The following is a 19,154-nucleotide window of genomic DNA, read 5'->3' as shown; positions in this document are numbered from 1 at the left end:
TCTGCCCTCGGGCCGCAGGGGATTAGTCGGGCCAAAGGCCCGGACACCCCTGTGTCGAAAAAAAAAAAAAAAAAAAAGAGTAAGCCAGAGATAACCACTGGGCCAATGCCTCAGTAGCTACCAGGGAGGGGCTTAAATCCCTCCTTGGGCTGTAAGTGAGGGTTTAAACCTCACCTGTAGCGAAAAAAAATCTAAGAGTTGTGTCACAGCACTCCCTTGGTCTAGTTGAATCTGTATATCCACTAGTCCCCTACCACAGCCTCCTTAGGCTCCCCCTCTCCCTAGATTAGGATAGAGTAAGTTATACAAATGTATCGTTGCTGACAAAAAAAAAAAAGAGTAAGCCAGAGATTCCACAAGTTGCCCGTGCCCAGCGGATCAGTTTCTCCCCGTGCTTTTTTTTTATTTATTTATTAACGGATGCCCCGTAAACACCCGCTAAGATGTATTTTAGATGTTAGATTTTTAAAAGTATAAAATTAATTTAAAAAATATAAATGTAAGGGGATTAATTAGAAAAAACGTATAAACGTAAGGGAAAACAAAAAAAAATTCTTAATATATGTGTGTATATATATGATAGATTGGATGGAATGTGTGTGTGTGTGTGTTTTAACGAGCGCCCATGAAGTAATTGTTGGAAAAAACCTTTATTTGGTCTGTCTAATGGAAATTGTTTATTTTATGTAAATGTTTTACTGACACTCCATTTCACTCCTATTAATTATTAAGTAGTATTATTTAAATGTGTTGCTCATCATGTATGTATGGTGCATTATAATCCACCCTATCAAAAGCGACGTGCTCCGACAAATTGGCATTCTTTATTTCATTCTACAAGTAATTTCCACAATAGCAAAGGTCGCGAACCGGTTGTCACATAACCAAGGTTCTTTTTTATACATATATATATATATAATTACCCATCTTCATTAGCATCCTTGTCAGGTCAAGTATTTTAATCCCCAGCAATGAATGAGCTCTTTAACTCGTAATGACCCGCCTATACATGCACAATTGTATTGTACCCGGCAAGTTTTTGATCCGGAGGACCACCATCCAAAATATTGTGAGTTATTACGACTCCCAAGTAAAGAAAGGAAAAATAAAAACACTCCTAACACTAAACAAAGGATTTCAGTAATGATCCCGATTGACAATAATTGTTTAAGGGAATCGTGTTTGAAATAACCGATGCTGATGAAGATTTCCTCAAAGGAACCAGTGCATTTTAAGAATCCAGAACAAAATGACTCCTTCCCTATACCACCACTTTAGAATTAGTAACAGCCAATGTTACTGCCTGTTTCGTTGGCACCATATCCTCGTTCAAATTCAATCACCTCATTCCATAATTAATAATAATACAAACTGGAGTGTTAAACAGTCGCGCTTTACAAAGTACATTTAGTCATTTTCAGACATTCAGCAATCAGCATCTGGCTTGACAAACTTTATGTTGAAAATTTTGTCAAGCCGAAAGATCACCAAGGACATTTTATCATCAATATTTGCTAAGATGATGCGAGACCTCCTCTCCTCCTCTGAGTCGGTAAAACACAATACTGCTCCAGCCCGAAAACGTCTAAATTCGTGATCCAAGCACACTCAGGCTACGTAGATCTTTAATCAAGAAAACGATATTCAGCCTGAGTCTCAGTCTCAATAACAATCAGCTCACTACCAAATGGATAAATTATCTCATTGTCGAGCAAAAACTTTTCCCAATTATTGCAGCACAACGTGTCGTATGCAAGAATAAGAGTTGTTTGTTTGCCAATCTGCGGCCTTAAACTTCTTCCCAACGCAAATTCAGCCAAATGATGTTGAATGATTTTCCAACTTCTCTCGACTCCTTTTGTTAGTGTTTGTAATAGACAATCTGATTCATGAACGAAAACTAAGGCAAAACAGTGTCTAAAGACAATATCGGAGACTTCAAGAATAGCAGGCTCATCAAATAAAATGATACAAGTACACAGGAACAGTGGAGAGCAATACTCAGAGGAAAAAGTGTTGAAAAAGTACATAGACGCAGTTCCTGTGTAAAAAAATCAGATGCAGATTGAAAGCATTCAAGTGTTTTCTTAATTCTTCACTGAATGGGAACTCTACCTGTATCTTTACATCTGTTACTCTTATTCCCCCGCTATGGTGCATTAAAAACCATCTCAATGTTGAAACTAGAGCCATTTAAGCCATCTAATTTGATATGCTAAGAGCAGACGAAGACAACAGTTCTCATAGTTACCTTCAGGAAAGGCCGAAGGTGCTAACCCAACAAAGAAGTCAAAAGACAATAGAAACTTAAACCAGAAATCATAATGGTGAAGAGAAGCTGAATTGCACACCAGTCTTCCCTCGGTCATGCTCATGCTTTTTCAGTATGTAGCAGTAGTTAACCTGAAAATTAATCAAGGATTTAGAGAAAATCATAATTGCCAAAAAAAAAAAAAAAAGAAAGGGCATCTCTTTTCTCCCTCCCTTCCATTCCCCTTCCACTCCCTTCAATCCCCACAAAACTCTTAAAAGCACAAAAAATTGCCTCACAAGAATTTCAGAATCCTACAATGTTAATAAACTGCACCTAAAATCAATTCCATCTTCAAGGCATTCTGTCACACTCCAAGGCAGAAGATTCTAAATTGAACATAAGAATTCTGCCTTCCAGGCTGCTTTTATAAGTCAAAATTCTTTTCTTTTGAAATTCAGGTACAATGTCAGATTGGAATCCCTGCCCAATTCAGATGTGGCACATGTTTGTTCCTAATATCTTTATGTCCACACCATCACCCAAGCACCCAGAAAGAAACTTAACAGAGAAACAGAAACCTAGTTACAACACCACCTAGCCCAATTGAAACCCATCAGACCGTAAGAAAGCATGAAACCAAAACAAAGCAAATTAGAAAAAAAGGGAGATCAATTCAAGATCTAAAAGTAGAAGAACCAACCTCCATACGAAATAGTTTAGTAGGCACAATGATTCCAAATCCTGCTGAGTGTCTGAATGACTCTTTGAATTTCGTTAAAGAAAACTCTCGGTATGAATTCTCAGTCAAACTTGTCAGACTTCCAGTGCAAGCAAATGCATGTCCATGAATACCTGCATCTCTAAACACCTTCAAGGGAATATCAAAAGAAAGGTCCGCAAAACCAGTAACAGCAAAATCTCCCCCAAGAAAATCCATTTCTGAAGAAGCATCAGCACTTTCAGTAGTAGAGTTTTCTCCAACTTGCCTTCTAGGCTCAGCTGGACCCAGTCCCCTGGACTTAAAACCTAGTATTGACGTAGGGCCACCCAAGGTGCAGACAGGAGAAGAATTACCACCCAAGAAGAATCTCTCAGGTAAATATGAAGGCCTATTCAAGAAGCCATTTCCCCATGGAAAAACAACACCACTAGAGATACCAAAGTTCAGTGCAGCATTTAAAAGTCCCAAAGGAAAAGCATATCGAAGATCAAACTCCTGCATACAGCACAATTGAATCACAAAAGGAATTAAAATCAACTTATGTCATGCTTAATGACAACGAATCATCAATATGATAAAAGTAGGGGAACATCTGCAAGCACCATTCGCTCTGGAAATGAAATGCGCATGAATGCAAGTGGGAGATTAAATATGAAAATTGACCTAGCTGCTCTCAACATGGAAAAGAGTTTTGTCCAATCAAGAGTAGAAAGTGGTCGAGTTATATCTCAGCACTAAAAGCCAGGGGGGAAAAAATCCACATCAAATTTAAGACAATGAACCAAGATGAGAATAACTGAAAGACCATGAAACGCCTTCATTTAAAAAGAAATAAAGAAACATAACACTAAACCTGGCAGAGGGAACATATGATGAATAGATAAATAACAAAAATGGACATGAGAGTAGTACTAAACCTGGCGGAGAAAACGTAAGCTCCGATAATCTGGTACAAGCCCCCCAAGTTGAGAGGTAGAAACAAAGGCGTATCCTTGTGTTGGTCTGAGAGGCGAATTTCTTCTGTCAACCTTGAAAGTATACTTCAAAGTGGACAGTAAACCATGTCCAAGTTGCCTCCTTACAGTCCTGGAAGATATTTGTGATGGGTCACTCAAGGTACGCCAAGAGAGATTGTATGACAGATCATGATTCCTGGATGACAACAGGCCAAGGGAGAAACCTAATGCTCTCTCCTTATAAGAAGAAAACTTCGACCAATCTTGGGAAAGCAGAGATATTCGAGCCATCAGAGGAGTCATTAATCCTTTGAATCTGGGTAAAGACAGACCAGCACTAATCTCTGAGGTCTGGTCCCAGCCATAAGCCAAAGAACCATCCCATAGATCCCCATAACCAAACAAATTTTTCAGCTTCACAGATCCTTCAAGCGACCAAGACCTAGCCTGCAAACCCGTTCTATAATATCAGAAACCAGATCCAGAGTGAATGCTAACTCATTTGCACAAATTAAATGTCCAAGTTGAAGGGCATTTTAGCTGCATGGAAGATGCAATTGAAGGTTTTACCAATCTTATACCACCTCTAAGGTTAGTAGAAGGTTCATAAAGATGTATATAAAAAGAAAGCAAAAGATTATTACCCAATCCGCTTACTCAACTTCCAAAAAGGTCAGCATGATTAGTCAAACACAACCACTCTGCCCACAGGACACCCATCATGAGTTAAACAACAGAATAATCAACAATGCAACTACAACATGAGCTCTTTTAATGTAAAGAAGTGAGTGATGGGTTTTAACAAATTTTAGATTCCAATTCAAACTCCAACAGAATAAGACAGGTAATCTAATTCATGCGAATGCAGTTGGTTATATCTTACACTTAGGTTGTTTATAGTATTAACTGACATGTGCTTTATCCACAGAAGTTAGCTCTTGTAGTAATAACAGCTGACTAATTGAAGACTACTACTTACTAGCTTATTGAAGAAGAATTTCTTCCAATACAAAAAAAAAAACAACAGAAGCGGAGAATGACACTTATTGCGAAATCAAGGATAAATAGCAATAAGAACAGAGTGAAATAGGATTAAAACATACTCGATAATTTTCCCATACGATAACACAGAAGTAGAACAAAGCACATCCTCTCATTATTACATTCTCAGTCCACAAAAGTGGATCACTAACCATTTCACTCCGCTAGCCAAGTACTTCGGTTTCTGCGATTTTGCAACACAACTAGCCACAAGCTCTTATTATTAATGGAAAGCCTGGATAGTCAAAAAGGTTTTCCAAGATGGTATGATTTCAATTCTGAACAATCAAGCAGTAAGTACTATATTTGAGCTCGTACTAATTCCTACATCACAGAATAATAATCCTGCTCATATCCCCGCGTCGTCTGAAGTTTAAGAAATGGAACAACAAACCTTTTCTCCTCCTGAAATACCATGCCAAATTATATTTACAAAAAGTACTGCCACAGCTCCATAACGTTTAACTACACCCATAACGAATTCATTTTTTTCTATGCATCTTAACAACACATTTTGAAAACCCGTATTCCAATCCCAAAACCCATACAAGCTGCAATATTACAGCAGAGTTCAGCCAAATAATTAGACAAAAATGAATAAATGAATCAAAATCAAAATTCAGCAATATATTAACATCCAACAAAAAAGAGAGAGTAAAATGCCAACCTCGGGCTTGGAGAAAATCCCAAAATCGCCACTAAGAGGGTTCTTGGCCTCGACAACCTCGACAACCACATTAGCCGTCCCAGGAAGCTCCGGCGGCCCCGAATCTAGTGTTATATTAACCGAATCAAAAATCTCAAGGCGTTGAAGCCTCGCATTCGCAATACCAGCGGCCTGAAGCAACTCCTGAACCGTGGTGGCAGTTTTCAGAGCTTCCACTTCGGCTTCGATTAGAGAATCTTTAGTCTTCGCGTTTCCTTTGATCAATACATCGTGGACTCGTACTGGGACTCGCTCAGTTGATAAGCGGCGAAAGAGGGCCTCCATTTTGGCCCGGTCAGACTGCATTCGGGCCTGCCGAGTAAGAGGTGGTTGTTCATCTTCATCGTCGTCCTCTTCTTCTTCTTCGTCATCGTCGTCCTCTTCCTGGCTGTCGTCGTCGTCGTTGTCGTTGTCTTCTTCAGGTTCGGTGCGGGCAGGAGCTGTGGATTTGAGGGCATCGTCTTTGGGTTGACCCGTTGAGTTGTCTTCAAATGATGCTGCCATTGAAATACTCTGTAGTGTGTGACTGTGTGTGTTTCAGGGCGGTGGCGGAAGCAAACGACGGTGGCAAAGAGGGCTTTAAGATAATTTAAAATGACCGATTTGGAGTGTTAACACTTGATTCGAACAAAACCTTCACTGGAGTTGTTGTGCCCTCTTTCTCCTTCTTCTATTTCGCTTTTTTCTTTTCCCTTTTTTTTCTTTTGGAAGGAGGGAGCCCCTCTAAAATGTTGTTTAAATTAATTAGGAACTATTTAAATTTGTAAATTACTAATTATTTTAGTATTTAAAATATATTTTAATAAATGGTGAATTACAAATTCAAATACGTCTTAAATAATCCAAACTACTAGAATTTTTGGATAGATTTCAAATCATTCGTCAAATTCTTCAAATGATTTGAGTAGAATTTTCTTTTTGTCCTTTTTGTATGTCCAATTTCTAAATTTAAAATATTCACACTTCTAAAACGTTTAAAAATTTTCCAATTGACAATAAGTTGAATTATTGGTGAAACTTTAAAACATTCTTTCACACTTTAATAGAAAGGGAAAATACGGTGCCGTAAAAAAATGTAAATTTTTTGTAAGATAATGAAAATTCGAAGTAACAATACTCATAGAAGTTTGAGGTATGTATGACCAAATAACCAAATAAAAAGGTTGAAGTAAAAACATTCGTATTATAATGAAAAGTTAGTCAATATTCGCTCTTTTTTTGTTTGGTAGAAGCAATTGCGAATCATTTGTACTTTCTTTCAAATTCTCTTTTGTCATTTGGTTTATCAACTTGCACAAACTTTTCTTGTTAAAATTTAAAGAGGTTCTACAATCCATTCATTGTACTTATGAGATTTAAATTTACTATTTCATATAGAATAAGATTATCAACTTTTAGATTACTTCAAGAATTTAAATCACTAAATGATGTGTAAAATATAATTGGATTAGAATCAAGGGTACCGTGATTAAAAGGAACTGTATCATTTTTCTAAAATCTAAGTAGGTTTTATATTTGCAATAGTACCTGTAAATTTTGAAGGTAAATACCAATTATGCATAAAAAGGAGAAATGGAAAAAAAAAAAAAAAAACAAAAGAGAGTCCTTGGCTAAACTAGTACTACAAGTTGTACAGGCACGCTAGTTTAATCTTCACATATTCTTCATTGGAAATCAAAAGAATATTTCAAAAAAAAAAAACAAGACTTAATTGGCGTCCGCATAATAATAATTAATAAACAAGAACACCGAAATCACGCTTAAAAAAAAAAAAGCTACTATTACTTTAAATTATAAAAACAATTTCAGGTAAATCTAAAATTCTCAGAAATTGAACAAACCACCCTTGAGTTCTTTTAAATTACACTCAAAAGCACAAAGATCATTTTTCATTTCAAGCTAACCCTCATACACCCCGGATGAAGCCGGATATTCCCCAAACCTCTGAAGCTCCGAAGTCCAAGTGCCGCCTCAATCAAATTTAAACACTTCCTCCCCTGTGAAGCCCCAACCAAGAAAATTAGAAAAGGTAATTTGAAAGAAGAAAAAAATGTCTAACAGCAGTAATGAATACAACGACCTCTTCAGTTCATTGATTTCAGAGATAAAGAATTACACTGGCAGAGACCCTCTTCTCCCTTGGCTCCGGTAAGCACAAAAGTGATAATCACATATGCTTACACATATCTGGGTCTTTGTCTCTATCTTCTTTTTTTTTGCCCTTTTTTCAGAGAGAGAGAAGGGGGGGGGGGGGGTTGTAGGTCTGTTCAGTATTTCAATCTGCTATGTTATAGTACGGGTTTTTTTCCCCCCCTTCAACAGAGGAATACGTAAAATGAAGGAGTTGGTACCACCTCAGCTTCTGAAAGAGAAACTGCCCCGATTTCTGCAGAAATGCGCCCAGACTTTTCAGTCCGACCGCCGTTACACTAATGATTTGCGGTACCTTCGTGTTTGGTTGCAATTGGTAACTTTCTCAGAATCATTACTATTGAGTTTCTATTTTCTAATTTTCCTTTTATGATTCTTATTCTGGGCTGCCCTTCCTCCTTTTTGATTCTTCTTGTGGCTGTTGATTTATGTCTATATATATATATATATGAATGCTTAGACTATTATGTTTGATTAGTTCTGCTCTTTGATTCGTTTAATCAGGGTAACTTGAAGTATTACGATGTCCACTTCAACATAGTAGTAGTGTTTAAGTCAAGGAACAAAAGATGATTTACCGCTGGACTATGTTCAAATTTCAAGTAGTGTATTGAAGGTTCAAGATACCTATCCAAATGTTATGAGAAAGGATTCCATTTTGCATCAAAGAAGTACATTATTTTCGACACCTCTTGAAATTTTGGCAATGTTTGAGCTGTCATTGGTGGAATTGTAAATGGGAAAAACTGCTTCACCTCGAGAAGCTATCTATAAAAGAATTGGCTTCGATATATTGTGTCTATCAGATTTTTATTCAAATTTAAAGAGATTCCTTTACTGATATAGTTATGTTGATTATCTGATTAACGTTAGTGTATAGCTAAATTGGGCATTTTTCACGTGTTTTATGTAGATGGACTTTGTTGACAATCCAAAAAGTGTTTTGAGAACAATGGAGGAAAATCGCATTGGGATGAAAAAGTCACTGTTTTACCAGGCTTATGCACTCTACTTTGAGAAGATGAAAAAGTTTGAGGCAGCTGAGAAGATGTATCATTTAGGAGTGCAGAAGTAAGCTCTTTAGATCTTTCATTGGACTTGCACTGATAGTGAGGTCATGATTCTGTTGCATCATCAGTTGAGCTGCATTCCTTTGGTGATTCAGTAGGATTTTATATTTTGATGCTTTTCATGAGATGTATACTAAATTTTCCTTTTTCGCTTCATACAAAATAAGGCATCTAGACGTTTCAAAGTAGATTCCAACAGTGAGAGCTAAAATGTAGCTTCATGCCCTTCTGGCAGTCAATCATGTCCCTTGCCAGTATTTTGTATGGATTAAGTTCACATTCAAGTAACTGGCATCAGGGTATACTGATGAATTCTTATCTCCTGAATTTGTGGATAAAACTTCACATTGTTGTGATTCTGCTGAAGTATTATCTTTTCTAACAAAATAAGGACATTGTGCAGGCTGAAAAATTGTGTTTTAGATCTAATAACTTCTGATTCAACAGCCTTGCAGAACCTGTTGATGAGTTGCAGAGATCATATGAGCAATTTCTTCATCGCATGGAAAGACACAAGAATAAGAAAAATCGGGTCTTCAATCTATAATTTTTCCTTGTTTCAGTCTGTTGCATTTTTATAGTTGTCTGCCTTAGCCTAATGCTGTGAAGTTATCCTGCAGTGCCAGGGAAGGATAACTTCTAATGTGCCACTTTCTTCTGGAATTTGTCTGAAGGACTACGACAGAGGAAGAAAGGAGAGTGAGTGCTTGAAACCAATTGGAACCTGGCTTGTTGATGATGTGAAGATGCTGTCACAAAGCTCTCAACATGAGATGCAGGCAAAGGATGCTGATCATGCCCTAGCAGCTTCAGATCTCAGTGATGCACAAGTTTCCAGTGATTCAACTCTTAAGAGGGGAGTCATGGGTGATATTATTAGCAGAAGTTATCCCGAAGGAACTAAAGCAAAGTCCAGCGATAATCTAAAACACTATACAGATGATACAGTTGTGGTTAAATTTGTAGATACTGCCATTGTTGAGCAGTCTGATGCAGAAGATGCACGACATCATGGTCTGGTGGAACCCACAATAAACACAAAGGAGGCAATGAATGCTATCAATAATATGTTTCAAGAGCCTCTAGAACCATCCCAAATTGGCAGGAGATCACGTAGAAACCAGTCCAAAACAGATACGAGCTTGAACAGTAAACTTGAGATCTTCGTTGATGGAATTATAGAAACATCAGATGTACAATCGTGTCAAAATTTAAGAGGGGATTCCTCTCTACAAATTGATAGTTCAAGAACTCATCCACCTTTGCAGGAGCAATTGCAGATATTCATAGATGACGAGGAAAATGAAAATGTGACAGAGATGGTCACTGGAATGGATATAGCGGACCACAATAAAGACCGGAATTTAACTAGAGGCGCTAAAGTTTCCAAGGAGCATCTCAACGGTTTTGTGTTTCCGCTTCCATTGGACATTTCCTTGGATAGTAGTTGCAAGATTCTAGATGCTGCAAAGCCACACGAAGTACCACTTGGAGAGGAAACTGTCTACAGATTTGTAGGATCCACCATCTCAGATGAGCCAGCGGTGGAAAATGTTTGTCATCATGGACTGGTGGAACCTACCATTAATTTGAAGGAAGCTATGGATGATATAAACAACATGTTTGGGAAGCCAATAGAATTTGTAAGGAAAAGAAGACCAAAGAAGAAGGATGAGACAAATTTTAGCAGGAGCAATTCTAGTGGGTTTTTGATACTTCCTGATGGTGATTTAGACAATGAACTAGGGAAAACCATCTCGAAGTCATCAACCAATAATGAAAATGATTTGTTTGAGCAAACTGTTTGCACTAGGGAGGCAATTGCTGAAATCAACAAGATGTTTGGGATGCCACTTGATTTCTGAGTTCCTGGTAGGTGCTATTTTTGCTGCCTGCCAGCATTTTGATGAATTATTTGTTTTTAAATTGTATCAATTAATCACAGACAGGATGCCATTCATAATATGCTCTGCTATAATATCAAATGAATGATGAACTCTTTTGGCAATTTTTTATGTTCAAAGACTTTTCATTTGTTGATGGCATAAAACATTATACAGGGGAGAATCGATTACTGAAAAACAAAGAAAGATACTGAACTTTTTCAGTAATATTGCAAGCTCATTGGTCTTGACATATTCAGTATATTCAATGTAAATTGGAAAAAAGAAGTAGCTTATGCATTTAACATCAGTTAATAACTCTTGCAGAAAATGGAAGAAAGGTTCAGGCTTATTTTTAGGGATGAGCAATTGAATAATTAGGATGGGTTTTTAGGAATGCAGTGAGCTGGACGGAAAGCCAGGGGCCCTGCAGCATAAACCACAGCCTCATACCGACTTCCAATTAATCTTTTGTCTTCATAACGTAGAGGGGCACCATTGAGTCCATAATTAACATTGGTGAGAGAATTGCAGTTTTCTTGGGGGGACGAGACCAGCTTCACACTACAGGAGTGCAAGGGATGGTCTAACAAGGAGTGGCCCATCTTGAAGCCTTTAAGCTCTGCATAGAAGTAACCATTTGCATCTGTTTGGAATGCCTTGTAGAAGCTTACTCTTTTTTTGTAGTCTTTGCAGATAACGCCGATTGTAGAGTTGGAAATGGGTTTGGCTCCTGATAGAGACCATGTTCCATAGTGCTCACAGCTCTGGCAGTAGACAACACCTTCAATCCCAACATCAACATGTTTCTCCACAGGCTTTGCTGGGACCTGTTCATTGGCACTTGCCAATGCAAAGGCCAACGAGAGCAAAAGCATTAAGGTGAAAACATTGAGTTGGGTGCTAGCCATCTTCTTGGAGAACTGTCAATTCCAAGAAACTAAGAATGTTCTTCTTGTGGTTGTGGAAGATATGGATTTGGTCTGCTATATATAGGTGCTGGTCGGGCTTGTCTTTTGTGCATTGAGCTTTTGCGACTAACGTGGGAACTACTAATGTCACGTACCTTATGGTAGCTTGACAGAGGCTTCTTGATTAATGCAAAGTGCAAACGTGATGCCCATATTTGGATTCGGAACACCATTTGAAAGTCCTATTATCCCCTCATTGTCAATCTTAATTGTTATTGGCTTGCATAATTTATCAATCAGAATTGGTCTAATAACAGCTGTTCATCTGATTTCCTGGCATGACCCTCAAAGAAGAATATGAGCGATGAATTGGGACTGACGTGCTCCCAAATCATCTCGATGTTCTTATTCTTGTCGTCCTGTTGACCGAAGGCAAACTTGGAATGACAATGAATTCGTTTGGCCAATAAGTTTTGTTAGATTTCTGATTGCACTTCAATAGAAGTGTTCATAATCTTCATAATCTAATCAGATTTTAGTAAACAATCCGATTTTTCTGAGTTATTTAATGTGGAAGGCGAAACCACTTATTTTGTGTGTGTTTGTGTGCGGGTGCATTGTCTTTCTTTCTCTTCTTTGGGTGGTGGGAAAGGGAAGACTGACGGATGGAATCGTTAAATTTTTCTTCAAGTCTCGTTTAATCTTTTGATAAACCCCACAACCAAAGGATCAAATGTCAGTATGGTTCAACTTATCGATGGTTAGTAAAAAGACTGAATGATCTCTCATCCTTTTACCTTTCTGATTTACCACCCTATTAAAAAAAAAACCCACAGCAGCGGACAAGATACGAATGACAAATACAAGTCAAAAGATAGACAGCAGACATGATTGAACACTGGCCTTCCATTTTCTATAGTAACCACTCAATAGTTTCGCATTTGCTCCTTCCTCTTCTACGAAAAATGTTGACAAAAAAACAAAAAAATGGCCTCTTGCATTTCACTTATATACAACTACCATATCCCTACATTAGTTACAAGCAGCATCTACCTGCAGCAAGGTCTTGATCGGAGACAATGGTTCATAGAAGAATATGATTTCAAGAACTAATTAGCCTCCGTAGAAAGAATCTCAAGTTCTGCCCACCAAAGCGGTGACAATTTTGGAATTGCTGCATCAGGCCCAATCCCTGTTACCTCACGTAATATTGCTGCTACTTCTCTCATTTCTGGTCTTCGTCTGGGGTCAGGATTAACACATGATTTCATAATTGTGCAAATTCTTTCAAGCTGCTCTTCTTGAAAAGAACTTAAAGTGGGATCTACCATATTCCTGAGGGGTTGTTCTCCTCCCAGATAGTCAGATGCCCAATCTCCATGAGTGCTTCTGTCCACTGAATAAGGAAGCCGCCCTGTTACAATCTCAAAGAGTAAAACACCAAAGCTGTAGATGTTGCTCTCTGGATTTGACTCCATCTCAGCTGCAGCCACTTCATTCCAAAAGCCAAAATCTGATATTTTGGCTGCATAATCTTCAGTCACATATACTGCCGACGAATTTAGGTTCTTGTGGTATACTGGTGGCGTCAATTGGTGCATGTGCTGAAGGCAGTATGCCATGCCCATCACAATTCTCATTCTCATTGTCCAATCCAGGTGTTCAGCTTCTTTTACTGCATATGGCACAAAACATAAGACACTGAAGCATTATAATGGCTTTTAGCAGACAGCAAAGCCAGGGGAAATTTTGGTGCCAGAAAATATGAAGCAGATGACAAAAAGAAAAGTCTCCAATTCACGATATGTATCAGAGGCAACAGGAACCCAAGAGCAAAGCTACTTTAAGAAAATATCTTTCCTCACTATTAAAACATAATTCTCCAGTTTGCGGGCTATCTTTGTCAAACTGTAGCATGCTCAATCCCTCATAGTTTGAAGCAGAAAAGTCCACGGCAAGATTTCTGTGTCTACATAGATGGCATTATAATACTGTTGTATTTACCAAAAAATATGTATGTACATTCAATAGAAAATTTTGCAACATTGAAGTGGAATACAAGGAACAATCATACAACTAATAAGTCAGAAATGCAAACTAGGTTTTTCTGTTAAATTACAAATAGGAAGACGGTGACATTAAGACAACAGATACAGCAGAAACTTCGTCCTTATTAGGTGTCAATATCATGATAAAACATTATGTATGAAGTAATTAACAAATCTTGTCCTTAGGGTGAAGTCATTGGAATATTCTCTAGCCTCTTTTGAAATAGATCTGATATATTCATGAATTTATTCTCTTCTATGTAAAAAGAAAAAAGGGTGACTGTGTACTCAAACTAGCTTAAAGAAAAGGTATGAATCTGAATTTTAGTACATAGTTATAGGTAAACAATCTGTGATGCATAACAACCCTACAGTTAAATCAAAAGAGACATCTTTTCAATTGTCACCAAGAAGCTACTAAATAATACATTTGTCCTACTTTTGTCATATAAATGGGCATTAAGTCCAAGAGACACTCACTGTGTAGATGCTCAAAGAGTGTGCCATTAGGAGCGTACTCAAATACCATCATCCTCGTGAAAGGCTCTTCTTCCTCACAGTATCCAAGGAGATTGACAAAATTTTTGTGATTCACTTTTGATAATGTCTCAATCTGGATAAAAGGTATGAAGATTAAGGAACTAGCAAAAACATTTCAATGTCAGATATAGGTTAGACAATTAATTCAGATGATACCTTCTTCCTGAACTGCACTTCCATATTTTTTGACCAATCCTTGGCAGATATCACCGAAATGGATATTACAGCAATTTCAACCCCACTGGACAAGGTACCCTTGTATAAAGTACCAGCTGATGACGATCCTATCACATTGCTGAAATCTTCACAAGCAGTTTCAAGCTCTGATCTCTTGAGCTTTGGCACACCTACGATATGATGTAAGACAGTGATTTCTCAGTTCAACTTTGAAAACTTGTCATTGCTTCATGAGTTGATAATTCAGAATGCCCTAAGCAATAAAAACGAGGTTGGCTTCTATACAAAAATAAGTTTAGTTCCCATTGATCCGAGTCTTTTGCAGTCGAAATTCTACATAACTCCAATTCTACAGTCAAAAAATTTTTTAACAATAACCACTTTCAACATCCTGTCAGCGAAGAAAACTATACCAGTTACGAATGCTTTCTGCAGCTGTCCACTCAATCCTGTTGCCCAAGGCTTGACAACTGCAACCTTACTGCTTCGACAGATAAATATGCCAGTGACCAAAAGCAAAAGCAGCAGAGAACCTCCTATAGTTGAAGACAATATCAAGACATGATGGTGACTTGATCGGGATTTTTTGACAGGGGCAATGGGGCTCTTTGCTAAGGTAGGAACTGAAGGCTGAGAAGCAGAAGCCACAGGGGAAGGGGAAAGGCCTGCAGAGGAAAATGTTGGTGCAGGAGATGGGGAAGAAGATGATGGTGATGGTGATGGTGATGGAGAGGGCGATCCTGGTATCTCTGATGGTAAATCTTTGGGGGGTGGCGGGAAAAATACTCCTACATTTTCAGGCCCGTCAGGAAATATATTAAGCAATTTCCGCTGGGTTACATCTTTAAACTCAGGAATGTTCCTACAAAAACAAAAGTAGCTTTACTACAGTCAGAAACTACCTGAAAATCAGGATAGGGAAAAAAATGCTTTCCATAGCAGAACTAACTAAGAGATGTTACAGATCTACAACTTACTAGTAATAAACAAAATTAGAAACATAAAAAGTCAGTTCAAAATTTGCATGAACATACTGGAACAACACTTCTCCTTTCCAAGATGACGTCTTCCTAGCATTATTTAGCTGGTTTTCATCAACTTGAACTTCAGACAGCGTTCTAAGCTCATAAATTTCAGGAGATAAGCAGCCGACAAGTTCGTTGTTGTCCAGCAAACTGCATTTTTTTTTGGGGGGAGGGGGGGATTATGTTACAGAAATGAGCAGGGAAACAATGAACAAATGGGAATACTAATAACTAACTTACAGGATTGCTAGAGACAGATTGTTGCCAAGATCAGATGGAAGTGGTCCACTGAAATTATTATATCCCAAATCCAAAACTTCCAGTTCTTTCAGCTTTGCAATATCTCCAGGTATGATACCGAAAAAGGAGTTATTGCGTAAAATTCTGCAAAAGTGAAGTCCTTTAGTTCTCTAAAAAGTAAAAGAAACAAAGACCTTGGAAAAAAAATATACGGCGAAGTAATTTATTTGGTTTGGTGATTGTGAATGAAAATAAAATATTATCCAGACAAGTTCTTTGTGTCCTTACATAGACTTTATGTGAATTAGGTTCCCGAGATCAGGAGCTATAGTACCTTCAAGACAAAGATCTTTCAAGTTCCTGAAAATTGTAAACAGAACTTGAGAAAATATCAAAATAATTAACAAATCAAAACTTGAAGTCTAATAACTACAGAATGATATTTTGAAGTTGCCTTATTTTGTCCTTCAACTCAAATTTCACAGGCATTTTACCAAGAGCACAAAAGACCAGTGAAATACATGGAACAAATTACTATTACATCCAAAAACTCAAAGTAGCGCTATCAGCTATTCTTCTCCAAGCAACAGGAGAGTCAATTCTCAAGGATGTCCATTGGCAATACAAATTAAGACCCCGTATCCACAAAGCTTATATAAGTTCAGGCTAAAAAAGGAGTTCTAGAGAAAACACTATAGAACACCTCACTTCCTCCAGAACTTAAAAATTGATAGGTTTCTCACAAGATTTTGGCCATTCTCTGAATCGAGAATAATTTGACAAAACAGCAAATGAATTTACTTCCAGTAACGCACATAACTCTTCCAATAACTCTGCCCAGGCGACACCATCCTTGACCTTTCTTGTTATATACAGTCTTCCAATCAACAAATAGTACAGAACCAATTAGAATCCTATAGAAGTAAGGGCAAACTAATTCTTTTTTTTTTAAGGAAATAGCTAATTGTTTTCAGGATAACTGGGAAAGAACGTATCAAAATCAGAAAAAGCGAAATTCATCTCAAATAACAAGAAACAAAAATATACCAAAGTCAGGGATAGATGTTCATGGCGGCTGGATTACTTACAGTGACACAACATTTCCATCAGAGCATTCAATTCCATGCCAAGAACATGGATTCACCACTCCGACATCATCATTCCAATTAGTCAAAGCCCCAAAAGGATCACTAACCACTCTTTCTCTAAATCTCAGCAAAGCCAAACCTGCGGCACATAAATACCACAAAAGGGGAAAAAACTTGCTCTCAATAAAAATATCCCGAGAAGAAAGGGCAAAACTTTGAAGAAAAACCCAACAAAGTATTTCTACTGAAAGCTTGAATAAGAAGAGAAAAAGCTCCGATTGTACCTTCATCATTGAGAGACCAACAAAAGCTAAAATTTTGACACAGCAAAAACATTACCAGCATCAGCACGAGAGCATGATGCTTACGCCACTTCCAAAACTCAACCATTTTTCATCAATACTATGGCAGAACCCACAAATTTTTTTTTCACCAAAAAAAGAGATCAATCACAGAGACCAAGTTGAACCAGAAAAGAAGTTGAAGTCCCAATCGGTGCACTCGTAAACCCAGTTGACCATGCCCACAACTCGAACAAGAAGAATATGATGAGAGAGAAGAATAAGTAAAAAATTAATAAAAGATTGGGGATTCAAAAGTGTACATTTCGCGTTGATGCCAACTGAATTAGACCAGTAAACGGGGCAATACAAAGTAGAACTGGTATATTCGAAAAAGACGCGTATACAGCAGACAAAAACCGAGAAGCTGAACCCTTGTGACATTCAATAAAACAAGTGGAAAAATATGAGAAGTTCTCCAAAGCAGTACAAAAAAGGAACGAATAGAAGAGAGAATACGAGTCTTTAAGCCAAAAAAAAATTATTATTATTATTTTTTTGAGTGTTGAACGGGGAGTTTTTCCATGGGAAGGCCCAATTTTAAAAACTCAATCTAAGGAATTAAATTGAAGCCATGATTTTAATCTAGTCATATCTCATCACACCATTTAAGGATTTAAATTCTATCAATAACTCTTGTTATATATCCAACAGAAAATTTAAACTTATACTCCCTCCGTCCTATTTTGATAGTTCTGTTTCTTTTTTCACACAGTTTAAGAAAAAGTAATTAACTTTGTTGGAAAAGCAAATTTAGATTGCTATTTTCCTAAAATACCCTCACATTAAATATGGTACACCTTTATGGGAACTTGAATTGATGGTAAAAAAAGAATCAACTCTCATTAAATGGGGTAGGTTTATAATAACAACTACTTACATTGAATAAGGGTATTTTAGGAAAATTAAAATACAACTACATTCTTTAATTGGAAAGTGGACTACAATTTGGGACGGATGAAAAAGGAATATAGGACTATCAAAGTGGGACGGAAGGAGTAAGAATTCCCCCATATTGTTAGTTGTACAAAGTTGAAATAATTACGTTAATATTATATCAACAAATGCTTTGAATATTTGTTATCATGGTTCAAACTTAAGCCCACATTAGTTTGGCTTTTGCAAATCCAAACCTATTTTTGAACTACGCTAGTCAAAAGTCAGAGTAATGCTTAGAATGCCAGATCACATAAAATTGCCTTTAATCAAAAGTTGCATGTTCTCAACTTGTGTTAAACGCGCTCTCTGCGCGTGTGTGTGTGTGTTTTTTTTTTAATTTAAGAAAAGTTCTATAGCATTACAAAGGCAAAAGAGAGAGCTTGGAAGTCAAGGAGACCACCTCCACGCCACATAAAGTTAATGTCCGAAATGGGCCAACTTGTGTTAAAGGTTAACTTGCAGCACTCCAATACTAATATCGAAGAATTTACCTGTCGAAAGCTTGAATGGGTTCGATTTGATAATTCTCGAACTCGACTCATTAATTTTAAAAAATGAGTCGAGTTCGAGTTAGAAATATATTAGATTAATTACTGAGACAAACCTGCTTGAATTGTTTGTTATTCGAGCAGTTCGTTTGAATTCAATAAAAAAGGGTATATATATCATTTTATAAAGTTTTTGTGTGATTGAGTTGTGACATTTGTATGAATATTACCAAAATTAACAATAAAAATTGTTTGAGATTTCAAGCTCGAGCTCGTGTGAGCTCGACTCATATGTGATAATCAAGTCGAACTCGAATAACAAGTCTCAATCGTTGAGCCAATTTCAAGCACTCTTCAAGACGCATCCACTTAGTCGAGCAAACTCGACCCTGACTTGATAGAGGCATGAGTTGGCTTCAAGAATCAAATACTCGACCAGAATCAGTTCCGTTAACAGCACTAACCATCATCACGTATTGGGGTTAATTGCACATTGAGTAGTATGCTGACGAAATCCTGGTGTGGTTTATTCAATAAAAAGTGAAGGTGGAGGTTGAGCTGCAAAATAAAAGCTA

The 19,154-nt window shown here is 37.4% G+C and overlaps 4 protein-coding genes across 13 annotated transcripts; 1 reads left to right on the top strand and 3 right to left on the bottom strand.

Moving 5' to 3' along the window:
• Positions 1-1,325: 1,325 nt before the first annotated feature.
• Positions 1,326-6,390, bottom strand: LOC113730325 (uncharacterized). 2 transcript variants are annotated; one of them, XR_011840115.1, is made up of 5 exons: positions 5,640-6,390; positions 3,893-4,378; positions 2,955-3,470; positions 2,252-2,403; positions 1,326-1,882 (listed from the first exon to the last, which is right to left on the bottom strand). XR_011840115.1 is itself a non-coding variant. In XM_027254957.2 (4 exons), exons 1-4 carry the CDS (start codon positions 6,180-6,182, stop codon positions 2,320-2,322), a joined length of 1,629 nt encoding a protein of 542 aa, XP_027110758.2. In that variant the 5' UTR covers positions 6,183-6,390; the 3' UTR covers positions 1,935-2,319. The 2 variants fall into 2 exon arrangements, 1 of the variants encoding a protein (XP_027110758.2); XM_027254957.2 differs by lacking the exon at positions 1,326-1,882 and having other exon boundaries at positions 1,935-2,403.
• A 1,176-nt stretch (positions 6,391-7,566) lies between these two features.
• Positions 7,567-11,949, top strand: LOC140003865 (uncharacterized). Of its 7 annotated transcripts, none has more exons than XM_072078371.1 (6): positions 7,567-7,826; positions 8,001-8,145; positions 8,743-8,900; positions 9,347-9,431; positions 9,520-10,771; positions 11,479-11,949. In XM_072078371.1, the coding sequence occupies exons 1-5, from the start codon at positions 7,729-7,731 to the stop codon at positions 10,762-10,764; spliced, it is 1,731 nt and encodes a 576-aa protein (XP_071934472.1). In that variant the 5' UTR covers positions 7,567-7,728; the 3' UTR covers positions 10,765-10,771; positions 11,479-11,949. The 7 variants fall into 7 exon arrangements, with proteins under 7 accessions (XP_071934472.1, XP_071934471.1, XP_071934470.1 ...); XM_072078370.1 differs by having other exon boundaries at positions 11,470-11,949; XM_072078369.1 differs by having other exon boundaries at positions 11,177-11,949.
• On the bottom strand, positions 11,059-11,693 carry LOC140036540 (non-classical arabinogalactan protein 30-like). The gene has a single exon (XM_072078375.1). The coding sequence runs from the start codon at positions 11,691-11,693 to the stop codon at positions 11,160-11,162; it is 534 nt and encodes a 177-aa protein (XP_071934476.1). The 3' UTR covers positions 11,059-11,159.
• A 632-nt stretch (positions 11,950-12,581) lies between the features above and the next one.
• On the bottom strand, positions 12,582-17,583 carry LOC113730321 (probable inactive receptor-like protein kinase At3g56050). 3 transcript variants are annotated; one of them, XM_027254946.2, is made up of 9 exons: positions 17,096-17,583; positions 16,812-16,950; positions 16,012-16,083; positions 15,724-15,867; positions 15,493-15,633; positions 14,872-15,338; positions 14,438-14,628; positions 14,222-14,354; positions 12,582-13,368 (listed from the first exon to the last, which is right to left on the bottom strand). In XM_027254946.2, exons 1-9 carry the CDS (start codon positions 17,199-17,201, stop codon positions 12,803-12,805), a joined length of 1,959 nt encoding a protein of 652 aa, XP_027110747.2. In that variant the 5' UTR covers positions 17,202-17,583; the 3' UTR covers positions 12,582-12,802. The 3 variants fall into 3 exon arrangements, with proteins under 3 accessions (XP_027110747.2, XP_071934467.1, XP_071934468.1); XM_072078366.1 differs by having other exon boundaries at positions 14,872-15,320; positions 17,096-17,582; XM_072078367.1 differs by lacking the exon at positions 15,493-15,633 and having other exon boundaries at positions 14,872-15,320; positions 17,096-17,582.
• Positions 17,584-19,154: the final 1,571 nt, after the last annotated feature.

Source organism: Coffea arabica, chromosome 2e (assembly GCF_036785885.1).
Source record: "Coffea arabica cultivar ET-39 chromosome 2e, Coffea Arabica ET-39 HiFi, whole genome shotgun sequence".
NCBI classification, from domain to species: Eukaryota; Viridiplantae; Streptophyta; class Magnoliopsida; order Gentianales; family Rubiaceae; genus Coffea; species Coffea arabica.
Note: the sequence above shows the minus strand (reverse complement) of the source record. Positions and strands in the feature narration are given on the sequence as shown.